The sequence below is a fragment of the Rhinatrema bivittatum genome, chromosome 3, assembly GCF_901001135.1.
Source record: "Rhinatrema bivittatum chromosome 3, aRhiBiv1.1, whole genome shotgun sequence".
NCBI classification, from domain to species: domain Eukaryota; kingdom Metazoa; phylum Chordata; class Amphibia; order Gymnophiona; family Rhinatrematidae; genus Rhinatrema; species Rhinatrema bivittatum.
Genome location: NC_042617.1, coordinates 220884240 through 220898436, shown reverse-complemented (window position 1 = coordinate 220898436; position 14197 = coordinate 220884240). Strand labels below are relative to the sequence as shown.

The window sequence follows — 14197 nt, the reverse complement described above, 5'->3', positions numbered from 1 at the left end:
AATAATTTTGTATCATCTGCAAATTTGATTACCTAACTCTTCGTATTTCTTTCCAGATCATTTATAAATATATTGAAAAGTAAGGGTCCCAATACAGATCCCTGAGGCACTCCACTGCCCACTCCCTTCCACTGAGAAAATTGTCAATTTAATCCTACTCTCTGTTTGCTGTCTTTTAGCCAATTTGTAATCCACGAAAGGACATCGCCACCTAGCCCATGACTTTTTACTTTTCCTAGAAGCCTCTCATGAGGAACTTTGTCAAACCCCTTCTGATAATCCAAGTACACTACATCTACCATTTCACCTTTATCCACATGTTTATTAACTCCTTCAAAAAAGTGAAGCAGATTTGTGAGGCAAGACTTGCCTTGGGTAAAGCCATGCTGACTTTGTTCCATTAAACCATGTCTTTCTATATGTTGTGTGATTTTGATGTTTAGAACACTTTCCACTATTTTTCCTGGCACTGAAGTCAGGCTAACCGGTCTGTAGTTTCCCGGATCACCCCTGGAGCCCTTTTTAAATATTGGGGTTACATTAGCTATCCTCCAGTCTTCAGGTACAATGGATTATTTTAACGATAGGTTACAAATTTTTACTAATAGGTCTGAAATTTCATTTGTGAATTCCTTCAGAACTCTGGGTTGTGTACCATCCGGGCCAGGTGATTTACTACTCTTCAGTTTGTCATTCAGGCCTACCACATCCTCTAGGCTCACCGTGATTTGGTTCAGTCCATCTGAATCATTACCCATGAAAACCTTCTCCAGTACAGGTACCTCCCCAGCATCCTCTTCAGTAAACACTAAAGCAAAGAAATCATTTAATCTTTCCGCAATGGCCTTTTCTTCTCTAAGTGCCCCTTTAACCCCTCGATCATCTAACCTGTTGCACTGGAGGTGGATCCTTGGGCTGATGTGGGGTTGACGCAGCCTGTTGGCAAAGGCCCATGGGTCCCCACCATCAGCAGGTGGAGTGGGCTGAAGCTAGAGGCCACTGGAGCTTCACCTATACCAGCCCACGTTCCCCTCGGGTTGAGCCTTTGGGTGCCGGGGCCGGCAGGACTTAGGCGGGCCTCGAGATAGAGTAATGAAGGTAGATAGTTCAGCCCAGAGACAGCAGCCAGCAGGTGGCGCAAGTCTATCCAAAAATAATTATTGGTAAAACAATATTTCGGTGTATTCCCGACTCAATGCCTGAGTTTCGCCCAATGGAGGGTCGCTTCAGGGACTTTTAATAACAGATTATGTCATTTGACAAGAAGCATTTTAGTTGTTTCATACCTCATTCAACTGACATCAACAAGAACTCCCAAAACATTGCTAGCAGGTCTGTAATTATCATGTTGATGTGCTCATTCCAATATATTTATGAAGAAGCTCTTAAGCTCGCAACAATGTGGACACTTCAAGTACATTCAAAAGTGGCTAAGTCAAGATCTCACAGTGTTTTGGTTTAATGACTTGGAATGGAACATTGCTTTGATTGGTGCGTGCGTGTGGTTCAGGGCTGCCAGCCTCGGTGCATATATTTTCTCAGTAATATGTGCTGCTCAACTTCAAAACTCAGGCCTTGAGTCGGGCATTCACTGAAATATTGTTTTACCAATAAATATTTTTGAGGACCTCAGCCTCTCTGTGTTTATATTCCTCACAGCTTTGTTAGACTGACTTCCTTCTTGTTTTTTGGGTAAGTCTATCCAAGATGGGTTAAGGAACTGGAACCCAAGCACCAAGGAACAAGGAATGACTGAGGGTGCTTGAGCAAAGAAAGGCCGAAAACTTGAACGTCCATGTCCAGAGGATAGAGGCAGAGATGTCACTGTCGAGCTCAGATGGAAGCTGGCGGCCAGTGGAAGATGTGGCAAGTAACGTAGAACTCTGGACAAGCAAGAGTCTATAGCAAAGTTATCCATAGCAAGAGTCAGGGCATGGAGAAGGAGGGCGTGGTCAGTTGTAGCAAAGGTCAAGGCACGGAGAAGACAGGCATGGTCAGGTGAAGCAATGGTCGAGGCACAGAGAAGGCAGGCGTGGTCAGGCGTAGCAATGATCAAGGCTCGGAGAAGGCAGGTGTGGTCAGACATAGTAAAGGTCAGGCTTGGAGAAGGCAGGCAAGGTCAGATGTAGCAGAGGTCAGGCTTGGAGAAGTCAGGCGAGGTCAGACGTAGCAGAGGTCAGGCTTGGATATAATCACAAGACAGAGTCAGGCAAAGTCAAAGTCCATAAAATCAATCTGAAGCAAGGAGCAGGGTAGGAATGAAGAGACAGGAACAGGAACAACAAAGAATCAGGAACGCAGGGATGAGACGAATCTCTAGAAGCAAGAGCACTCGATCAACAGGGAACAGAGGAGACCTGTTGCAAAGGCAACGCTTAGGAGCGCTGCCCGAGCTTAAGTACGCTGAGAGTAATGACTTCAGTATCCGGGTCCACGGCCAGGTTCCCACTGCGGGCCCTTTAAAAGCAACAGAGTTGCGCACGCACCTAGGAGGGGGCGTGTCAACGGTGTCTCTCCATGGAGCAAGCGGAGAGGCCTGCTTAGAGGAGGAATCCTAGCTGGAGATCCCGGGCAGCATGGCAGGACCAGGGACACGGGTGGGAGCCCAGAGTCGGAGCCAGCAGCCAACTGCTGCCAGTGACGGAGAACTGAGGGCTGAGGTCTATCTGGGAAGGTGAGAGGGCTGCACTGCGGGCCTGCCGCGGGAGGCAAGTGTAACAGTAGCCCCCCTTTTTCGCCCCCCTCCTGGAGGTCGGGGTTTGCCCAGATGGGCACAATGGAAATTCCTGAGGAGGGTCTTGTCTAAGATGTTCTGGGCAGGTTCCCAAGAGTTTTCCTCGGGACCATAACCTTCCCAGGAGAGGAAGTACTGCCATTGGCGGCCTCTACGGCAGATATCTAGGACGTCGTGGACTTGATATGTTGTGTCAGTTTCTGCCACCAACGCGGGTGGCTCAGGAACATTTTGAGTAGGTCAGGACAATCCCACAGGCTTAAGTAAGGAAACGTGGAAGGTATTATGTATACCCAAGAAAGGAGGTAGTTGGAACTGATATGTCACAGGTTCTATGCGACGAGTAATTGGGAATGGTCCGATGAACCGAGGAGCAAATCTCTGGGAAGGTATTCAAAGTCTGATATATTTAGTACTTAAATCACAAAAACAGAAGCTACCTCCTCTCAATATAAATCACACACAATCATCATATGAGAGGGAAAAGAATTGAAATTCTAATTCAACATTTAAATTTTAACCTTTTAACCAAGAGGCAATATCAGAAACACGTGCTTAAAGATTTTAATTAACTGTCTCTCGCCCGCAATGGGCCACAGGTAGTCTCAGCCTTATAAGCACTATACTATAATTATTTATTGTCTCTTGCTAATTTATAAGAAAATGTTTTACATTTTTATTACAAAAAATATCTATTTTTTTACTTTCTACCACCCTATTAGGCACCTGTTCTACATTTCAAAAACTTTTTTTTAAAAAACGAATACTTAGCCGGATCGGACATTCATGTTGCGCTCAGGGGTGGACCCCTGTCCTGTGGCAGTACAGGAACTGTCCACAGGGGGCGGAGCACGGAGGGAGACAGAGGCAGTGTAGAGCTTCACCACTGGAAGCCAAAGGTCCCCCCGGGAGGAGCCCATAGGGACCCGGGCCGCTTAGACTTATGTGGGCCTCACAGGGTCTCCTGGGAGATAAAGAGTCCGGCATGCCCACAGACACTGGGGAGCACTATCGGGTTCGAGGCTGGAAACAGGTTGGAGGAAAGCGAACCAGAACAGAGATGGCGAGGACAAGGCTAGGGACAGAGCCAGAATCAAGCGAGGTCAGACAAGCAAGGTCAAAGTCCAGGAATCAGTCCGAGGAGAGGTCAATGAAGCAAGGGTCAAGATCCAGAGGTCAGGCAAGGTCGAAGAGTAGGCTGAGGTCTATGGCAGGCAGGCAGGTCAGGAACAAGCTGAGGTATTTGACAGGCGGCAGGCAGGCAGGTCAGGAACAAGCTGAGGTCTTGGGCAGACGGCAGGCAGGTCAGGAACAAGCTGAGGTCCTTTGGCAGGCGGCAGGCAGGTCAGGAATAAGCTGAGGTCTTTACCAGTAAGTTAGTCCGGGGTAAGACCAGGGAGATGAACAACGAACACTGGAACAAGCAGGGCAAGGAAGCAGGTACAAGCAGGAACGGAACTGGAACAGAAGGATCCTGGAACGAGACTAGGAACAAGCAAGCAGGAACACAAGCAAAGGCAATCTCAGAAACAAACCGACCCGATTGCCAAGGCAAGGAAGTGAGGCCAGGAACTTCCTTTTAACATGAGTTCAATCAGGGTGCGCCGCAGAACTAGGCCCCGCCCTAGAACCTACATCAGGGTGGCTGGTCCGGGTGCGCGTGTGTGCATAGGGGCGTGGCTAGCTGCTGGAGCACCGAGGCCTGGCCTGCGACCGAAGGCCCGGCGACTGCCACCGTGGGACACCGGGGCCTAGCTGGAATTTCAAGGGCCCGCGAGGGAGACAGCACCAGGACCCGCCATGTGACCCCGAAGGTGAGCGGTCCCATGTACGGGACGACCACGGGTGGGGCACGTAACAACTCACCACTGTAAATTATTACTTGAACAATTTAATAATTTCACCCCACATGGGCCATGTTTCGGCTATTCAGCCTTCTTCAGGGGAAATGATTTATTCTTTCATTACACGCTGCTGGCAAAATGTTCTCTTGTCCTAAAACCAAAAAATTACAATAAGTCACCTTACAACCACATACCCAGAACCCAAACCCAATGACTTGAATACTAATTTCAGCTTTTCACTAAAAACCACATTTGCGATTCAACTCAATTCCACAAGGACTCTAACAGATACATAGTAATGTCCAAACCTTATTTCTAAAAATTACTTCCCAAAAATCACTCACCCAAACCGTACGAAAACGTCTCTTAAAGATCAGGACCCCATCATGGCGCCTTGGCATCTAAACTGATTGTCAAGATTAAAGACCTAAGGTTTAAATACCTATCTTGATGAACATCACTGGAAATGGCAAAAAACCTAAGTCACTCAAGACCACAAATCCCACCCTCCTCGAAACAACACAGACGATATTTTGATTTTAAAGGCTCAATAGATTAAAAGACCGACCAGTCTATTTCTTTATTTAAGCCTTTAGGGGCCACCGTATCAAAGTAGTAAATCCACTTTTGTTCCCGCTGTAGCAGGTAGTTGTCAAAATTTCCTCCACGATTGCATGGTTTTTCAATCACAGCAAATCTCAGATCTGCAAAAGCATGTTCTTTAACTGTACAATGTTGTACTAGGGGCGCCTCAACCCTATTTCTCACAATGGCATTGTGAGCCGGGTTTTTAAACTATGCCTGGTTTTACCTATATACAGTAATGGACAAGGGCACCAAATGCCATACACCACTCCCACAGACTCACAGTTCGTCGATGTCTCAAGTCTAAATTTACCATTGCCAAAAAACGGCAGTATGTCCCCCTCAAAGGATTGTATACAAACAGAGCACTTCTTACAAGATTAATGTCCCTTTTTACTAATCTGTCCACACGACTGTATATGCGTTTCATCTGCAAAGTCTGAGTGGATAATAGTATCCCTGATGTTTCTAAGGTGCTTCTCGGGGGTGAGGCATCCACGTCCTAGCTGCATGGGTTCTTCAAGCTTAGTAGATGGCGGGACTCCACTGGTTGCAGATCTCACCACAGGTGGAGAGCAAAAACGTTCAGCAGTGGGGTACCGGGGTACCCGGGCCTCCTTGTGGCACTCCTGGAAGCAATGGTCTATGTGACCCGCAAGGTCAATGAGATCCTCGAGAGAGGAGGTTAGTTCACGGACTGCAAGTTCATCTTTGAGTTGAGGCAACAGGCTATCTAGGTAAATGGCTCGGAGGCAATCCTCCTGCCAGCCCAACTCCGTAGCGAGGGTCCGGAATTCTATGATATATTCATTGAGTGCTCAGTGACCTTGCCGCAAATGTAGAAGATTCGAACTAGCTATAGCCTGTCTCCCTGGATCATCAAAGGTCTGACGAAAGGTAGTCACAAAGCGTGATAGATCCTGGAGAAGAGAGTCCGCATGCTCCCATAAGGGAGATGCCCATGCTAATGCCTTGCCCTCTAGGTGTGAGAGGTTGAAGGTTACCTTTGTGAGGTTGTCCTGGAAGATGGAGGGCTGCAGAGCAAACTGCATGAGGCATTGATTGATGAGGCCTCTGCAGAGCTTTGGATCCCCATTGAAATGGGGTGGGGCAGGCAGGGCAAACAGAGCTCTGGCTGTGTTAGCCGATGCCTGAGAACTGAGTGGTGCAGTCGTAGAAGCCGTGGAACCAGCATGAGAGTCCAAATGGGCATTGAAGTGTTCAATGGAAGTAGCCAACGCCTCCAAGAACCACTGCTGTTCCTAGATCTTGAAGGCCAGGCCCAGAATGGCCTGGAGGGCGGATGGCTCCGCCGAGTCCATGGCCTTGGCAATCTGTTGCGGAGGTGGACCCTTAGCCCGAGGTGGAGTTGGCGCTACCCGTGGAGAAGCCCCCACGGGTCCCCACCGTCAGGAGGCAAAGCAGAACGGGAAGCGGAGGCCGACTGAAGCTTCGCCAGTAACAGCCCTCGTTCCCCGCAGGTTGAGCCCATGGGTACCGGGGCCGGCTGGTCTTAGGTGGGCCTCCGCATGGTTGATCCCGAGGAGAGTGTCTAAGGCAAGGAGCCAGGAAGCAGCGAAGACACAGGGTCCAACAGAGCTGGGCTAAAGATGGGGCCTGGTACCAGAAGCCCGAACAGGCTAAAGCAGTATAGGAGTCAGGAACACGTTAAGTCCAGGCTTGTAAATAGACAAGAACCTAAGAAAGGCCAAGTCCAAAGTAGTCAGCTGGAGTCAGGGCAGCCAGCTGGAGACAAGGTCAGGTGGCTGGAAACAAGGTCAGGTTCAAGATGAAGTCAGGGCAGGTGGCTGGAGACAAGGTCAGGTCCGAGCAAGGGTCAAAGCCAGGGATCTGTCCAGAGTATGGTCAGGAACAAGCGAGAGTCAAATCCAAGGAATCCATCCAAAGGGTAGTCAGGAAACAGGAAGCTGGAACTGGAGAACAGGGACTGGAACAGGAAGACAAGACAGGAACTAGGTCAGGAACAGGAACATGAATGAGCAGCCACTAAGCACACGACAGGAAGCATAGAGACCTGTTGCCAAGGCGAAGACCGAATGGCAGAGCCTGCCTTTAATAGTATGGCCTGGATACGTCATCATCCGGGGCCATGGGAAGGTTTCCCGCCGCGGCCCCTTTAAAGTCAGTGAAGGTGCTCATGCATGCCCCTAAGGTGGACAGACTGGAACTAGGTGATGGCAGCGTCTCCCCTCGATGCACGTGGGGAGACACGACTGGAACCGGAGGAGGCTGCCGGAGGAACCTGGGAGCGTAGCAGGAGCACGAGATCGTAGGTGACTGCCTACTGCTGCCAGAGAGGAATGGCCAGGTCTGGGACCCGGGCGTTGGGGGTGAGTAGAGTCGGTCATGGGCCTGCCACGGTCTTGAAACGCAACAGCGTGGTGGCACAAGGAGGCCATTGGGTCAACGTATATAACTAAGGGTCGTCCAGTTCCTGAGAGTTTGAGAGCCCACTCTACATGCTCTCAGGCAGCCTCATGGGCAGAGACTCAGCTGGTTTTGCCACAGGAAATTTGCAGGGCAGCAGCTTGGAAGTCATTGCATACTTTCACAAGGCACAATCGCTTAGATGTGGAGGTTCCAGAGTCACGTTTTTTTTTGGCAAGAGTGTTTTGCGAGCAGGACTCTCCAGCTCCCACTCTAAGTAGGGAGCTTTAGTACATCCCAGGAGTCTGGACTGATCTCGGTACGTACAGAGAAAGGAAAATTGGTTCTTACCTTCTAATATTTGTTCCTGTAGTTCCACAGATCAGTCCAGAACCCGCCCAATCTGGGGAGGTGGAGAGTCATCTGCTGATCTGATTTTATTGGTATGGAATACAGATTTGTTTGAAAAAAATGTTTTTGTAAATTTGTTGGTGTTTTTACTAGTTTTATGCTTGGGTACAGGGCAATACTGAGGAACAGCAGGCGGCACACGTGATTATGTAGCAGTGTCAGTAAAACTTTCTCTGTCTCCATCTGCTGGCGGGGATGCAAAACCCAGGAGACTGGACACATCTATGGTACTACAGGAATGAAAATTAGCAGATAAGAACCAATTTTCCTATTTATACTGTTTAAAGCGCATGATAGCCCTACCGTGGCTTGATGCATCACCCTGTAAATTAGTTTCCTGGACCAAATCCTCCAACAACAAATTCTGTAGCTTGATTGTGCGCTGAGTGAAAAAAATCTTTCCTACAATTTGTTTTATATCTGCCGGTTGCTAGTTTTATGGCGTGCCCCTAGTCCTAATGTTGTTTGAAAGGGTATATAATCATTCTCTGTTTACCCATTCTACCCCACTCATGATTTTATAAATTTCAATCATATTCCCTCTATCTTCTTTTTTCCAAGCTAAAGAGCCCTAATCTGTTTAGCTTCTCCCCATAAGGGAGCTTTTCCATCCCCTTTATCATTTTTGTCACCCTTCTCTGTACCTTTTCTATATTCGCTATGTTTTCCCTACTTATTGTTTCTCTATGGTGGATTTGGGTCCCAGTTCAGCAAAATTCCTGAGCCATATAAGTAGCTAAAAATGTAGATCAGTTCCGCTTACAACATTATACTGCAAAAATATTTGGGGGATATTTGGCTCTGTGGTATAAATAGTTATACTTGCACATGATTTTTCTTTACACTTCTGAGTTTTTCAGAAGAGATGCGTGCAAATAAAACTTAACAGGACTTGTTATGTTTATATCAGGAGAATGCAGTCATACGTCCACTGATCAACTGTGCTAGTTGCTATCGGTCTCAGTTTCATCCAGTTGCTCGTCTTGGAATACAGGTACATATTTCCACCTCATGATTCTTTCTCAATTTTGTACAAAGCTGACAGGGTGTAACAATTAATTTATTTTATTTGTATATTTAAATCACATATACCACATTTTCACAGTGTGGTTTACAATTAATAAAACACATAAAACCATCAACATACCAATAAAACATTACAAAAAATCAAAAGAATTAAACATAAAAATTGGTCTTTATCTGTACACTTGTTTAAACAACAGCATCTTAATCTGCTTTCTAAATTGCTTAACATCTTGCTCCTCCCTTATGCTGAGCGGCAACTTATTCCATGCTACTGCTGCTACATTAGAAAATGCTCTAGCGTGAGTTTGCTCCAGGACCTCAAGAGTTTGTAATAAACATGTCCCTTGTGATTATTCCTCTTATAGTGTGTGGGATTTACTACTTGATGGTAAAGTCAGTTTTAATTTTTTTAGGTGCTTGACTGTGTGAAAAGTATTAAGAAATGGCCTCAGCTTCCTGTGCCTCCTGTAGAGCAGATGCGGGAATTGACAGGGTAAGTCCAAACATAATACCAGAGAAAGCTTACCGTAATAAAAAATGTTGAGGATAGTCCAATTAAACACGATGCATGGACCACCATGAATCGGGGACACTTTTTAGTATTCAATTGTATCCCCAAAACATAAGCACATTCAGCCTTTAATGTTGCCCTCGCTGCACTTATTTGTTCCAGAGAACATAAGAACATGCCATACTAAGTCAGATCAAGGGTCCATCAAGCCCAGCATCCTGTTTCTAACAGTGGCCAATCCAGGCCATAAGAATCTGGCAAGCACCCAAAAACTAACTCTATCCCATGCTACTGTTGCTAGTAATAGCAGTAGCTATATTCTAAGTCAACTTAATTAATAGCAGGTAATAGACTTCTCCTCCAAGAACTTATCCAATCCTTTTTTAAAACCAGCTACACTTACTACACTAACCACATCCCCTGGCAACAAATTCCAGAGATTAATTGCGCATTGAATTAAAAAGAACTTTCTCTAATTAGTTTTAAATGTACCACATGCTACCTTCATGGAGTGCCCCCTAGTCCTTCTGTTATTCGAAAGAGTAAATAAACGATTCACATTTACCCATTCTAGACATCTCATGATTTTAAACAGCTCTATCATATCCCCCATCAGCCGTCTCTTCTCCAAGTCCTAACCTCTTTAGTATTTCCTCATAGGGGAGCAGTTGTTGCCCTTCTCTGTACCTTCTTCATCGCAACAATATCTTTTTTGAGATACGACGACCAGAATTGTACACAGTATTCAAGGTGCAGTCTCACCATGGAGCTATACAGAGGCATTATGACATTTTCCGTTTTAGTCACCATTGCCTTTCTAATAATTCCCAACATTCTGTTTGCTTTTTTGACTGCTGCAGCACACTGAACCGACGATTTCAATGTGTTATCCACTATGACGCCTAAATCTTTCTTTCTTGGGTGGTAGCTCCTAATATGAAACCTAACATTGTGTAACTATAGCATGGGTTATTTTTCCCTATATGCATCACCTTGCACTTATTCATATTAAATTTCATCTGCCATTTGGATGCCCAATTTTTCAGTCTCACAAAGTCTTCCTGCAATTTATGATAATCCACTTGTGATTTAACTACTCTGAATAATTTTGTATCATCTGCAAATTTGATTACCTCACTCGTCTACATTCCTAATAATCGAATCACCAACTATGACGGCTGACCTAACCCTTCCCTCCTGGGCAGTTCCTTGTTACAGGATCCTTTCCTGCTGCACCAGGTTGATGCTCTCCAATCATGAGACCTTCTTTCTCCAAGGCAGCACCAGGGCTGCCAGTCTGAAGTTGGAACTTGGCTACTATGTCCCTGAAGGTCTCATCTATTCTCACAGGACAAGCAGGATGGTTGTCCTCACAAATGGGTGACATCGAGGATGGAGCCCACCACGGAAAACTTCTGTCAAAGTTTAAACAGAACTTTGACTGGCCCCTACTGGGCATGCCCAGCAAGGCACTGACCCTGCAGCCAGCAGGGGTCTCCCTTCAGTCTTCTTTTTTCCGCGCAGCAGTTGCCACGCGGTGAAAGGAGCTCTCTAACCACGTTCCTGACAGGAATTTGGAAGTTAATTTCCTAAGAAAATTTGCCCCTCAGGGGTCTCCCTTCGACAAATTTTTAGTCATCTTACGGAACCCGGTAAGTTTTTTGCCTTTTTCCATCGACTACCGTCGAATTTGGCCCTTGAGGCCTGTTGGCACTTACCGATCCCCAGCCTAAATTTTGGCTTCAGGCCATGGCAACGGGGTTCCGCCGTTGTCCGGATTGTACCCGGACTATGTCCATCACAGACCCCCACAGAGTTTGTGTGATGTGTTTGGGTAGTGAGCATGATGTCCTGACTTGCACCAAATGTGCCTTAATGACACCCAAGGGTCGCAAAGCCAGGATGGAGAAGATGGGGCTCCTCTTCCATGCACCCACCCCAACGCCATCGATAGCATCGACGTCATCGGAACCGGCACCGTCGAAGTTGTACCATCATCGTCAACCCTCCGGTGACCGCCCGCCATCGATCGCTTCTCGGCCGTCGACTCCCGTCCCTTCCCCGGATGGGCGAGGGGATCGGAAGGAAAAGCACCGCTATCGACGGCACAAATCTCGGCCTGTCGAGGATCCACAGCCATCGACCTCTGCTCAAGCCGAGCCACCGACAAAGAAGCCACGAACAGACCGGACACCCTCCACGTCTCGTTCGCAGGCATCGAGGAAACCCTCACCCTCCCGGGGTGCGGGGGCCGTGATCCCACCGGTTACGGTGGTCCCTCCGGCCCTGCCTCAGCCTCCCTCTCCCGTCGAGCCGGGTATGGTTACCCCTGGTCTCCGGGCAGAACTGGACCGGCTGGTCCAGGAGGCCATCGAGAAAGCGATGAAGAAATTGCAACCTCCATCGGCACCGTCTCCGGCACCGGTTCCAGTGCCGCCCCCGGCACCGACACCGGCACCGGCTTCGCCACCGAGGAGGGAACCGACCACCGAGCCGTTTATACAAGCGCTAGCACCGCTACTGAGCCGCATGGAGGCGCTCATGACGGCCCTTCCATCGGTGATTCCAGTGCCATCGACAACACCACCGTCTCCGACTGGATTTTCATCGGCTGGAGAAACACCGTTCCGGATTCCCCCTTCCGGGGTGGTTCCATTGGTGCCTTCTGGTATATCTCCACCGATATATCCTTCGGTTCCATCCATTCCACGCCAGGCATCGATTCCATCGACAGCACCGAAGCCATCGATGCCATTTCTGGTTCCACCTACGGCACCGATTCCACCTCGGTTTCCATCGATGCCTTTAGAGCCTCAGCCAGGTCCATCAGGGTTACAAACCCCACTTGATCCCTACGATACCTGGGGTGATGATGATGATACATCTTCTGACACGGATTTACCTTCGCCTCCATCTCCTACAGAGAGTAGAAAAAGATCTCCTCCTGAGGATCTATCTTTCATTAACTTTGTGAAAGAGATGTCAGAAGTTGTACCTTTTCAACTACAATCTGAAGCTGATGACAGACACCAGATGATGGAACTCCTTCAATTTCTGGATGCTCCAAAAATCATCGCTTCCATCCCTATACACCAGGTGTTTTTGGATCTGCTCAAGAAAAACTGGGAATCTCCTTCATCAGTGTCCCCAGTTAACAAAAAAGCTGACTCCACCTACCTTGTCCAGTCAGCACCAGGTTTCCAAAAACCTCAACTGGATCATCGCTCTGTTGTGGTTGAGTCCGCGCAGAAGAAGGCCAAGCGTCTTAAGCCACACTCTTCTACTCCACCTACCAGGGACAACAAGTTCCTAGATAGTGTTGGACGGAAAGTCTATCATGGAGCTATGTTGATTTCACGCATAGCTTCATATCAACTTTATATGACTCAGTACAACAGAGCCATCCTTAAGCAGATGCAAGACTATGCTGACACGTTACCAGACCAATACCAACCGCAGCTTCAAGCCCTTCTTCACAAGGGATTTGAGGCAGGGAAGCACGAGATTCGGACTGCCTACGACATATTCGATGCTTCCACAAAAGTTTCAGCCACAGCCATCTCAGCCAGACGTTGGGCTTGGTTAAAATCATCCAACCTTCGCCCAGAGGTTCAGGATCGTCTTGCTGATTTACCCTGCTTAGGCGATAATTTGTTTGGAGAGCAAATTCAGCAGATTGTGGCGGAGTTGAAAGACCACCATGAGACGTTGAAACAACTCTCATCTGTCCCACCTGAGCTGACCTCCAAGCAACCGCAAAAGAAAGACTCTAAGAAGTCATTCTTTCGACCACGCCGTTATTACCCTCCATCGGCCAGGCCTCGTCCAGCTCGATCCTCTACTAGGCCTCAGCCGCGTCAGCCTAGGAAACAAAGGCCTACTGTAGCCCCTCCTCCTGGGCCTGCGGCTGGCCTTTGACTCCCCTGTAGGGAACACATGCCAAACCCCTCTTCCGGACATCCCTGTAGGAGGTCGACTGTACCATTTTCTACAACCTTGGTTGCAGATCACCTCAGATCAGTGGGTGCTAACAATTATCGCACAGGGTTACCACCTCAACTTCATAACTCTTCCGGCAGACTCCCCGCCTCTTCAAGCGTGGAGTCTATCCACCCATTTGGCTCAATTACAACAGGAAGTATCCCTTCTTCTGCAATCAAATGCTATAGAACCCGTTCCTCCCTCTCAACGAGGCAAGGGATTCTATTCCAGATACTTCCTAATACCAAAGAAATCAGGGGGACTACGTCCCATTTTGGACCTTCGAGCCCTCAACAAATACCTTCAAAAAGAAAAGTTCAAAATGGTAACCCTAGGCACGCTGCTCCCTCTGCTACAAAGAGGGGATTGGCTGTGCTCTCTCGACCTCAAGGACGCTTATACCCATATTGCGATCACACAATCCCATCGCAAATATCTGCGGTTTCTAGTAGGCCACGAACATTATCAATACCGTGTCCTCCCTTTCGGTCTAGCTTCTGCCCCACGAGTCTTTACCAAATGTCTCGTAGTGGTAGCAGCATTCCTCAGGAAGGAAGGTGTCCACGTCTACCCATACCTGGCCGATTGGCTAATCAGGGCCTCCACCCAACAGATAGCTCAATCCTCCCTAAAATTGACAATTCAAACACTCCTTTCCTTAGGGTTTCTCGTCAATTACGAGAAATCTTGCTTAGTCCCGTCTCAAACCTTATCCTT

At 47.8% G+C, this 14197-nt stretch overlaps 1 protein-coding gene across 6 annotated transcripts in view; it reads left to right on the top strand.

Moving 5' to 3' along the window:
• The window catches only part of ERMARD (ER membrane associated RNA degradation), a 452987-nt gene that overhangs the window by 353649 nt on the left and 85141 nt on the right, over window positions 1-14197 (top strand). For all 6 annotated transcript variants that reach the window (XM_029594214.1, XM_029594212.1, XM_029594213.1 and 3 more), the window contains 2 exons: window positions 8873-8956; window positions 9402-9481. In XM_029594214.1, the coding sequence (XP_029450074.1) occupies window positions 8873-8956; window positions 9402-9481 (164 nt within the window). The remainder of the gene's footprint in view (window positions 1-8872; window positions 8957-9401; window positions 9482-14197) is intronic.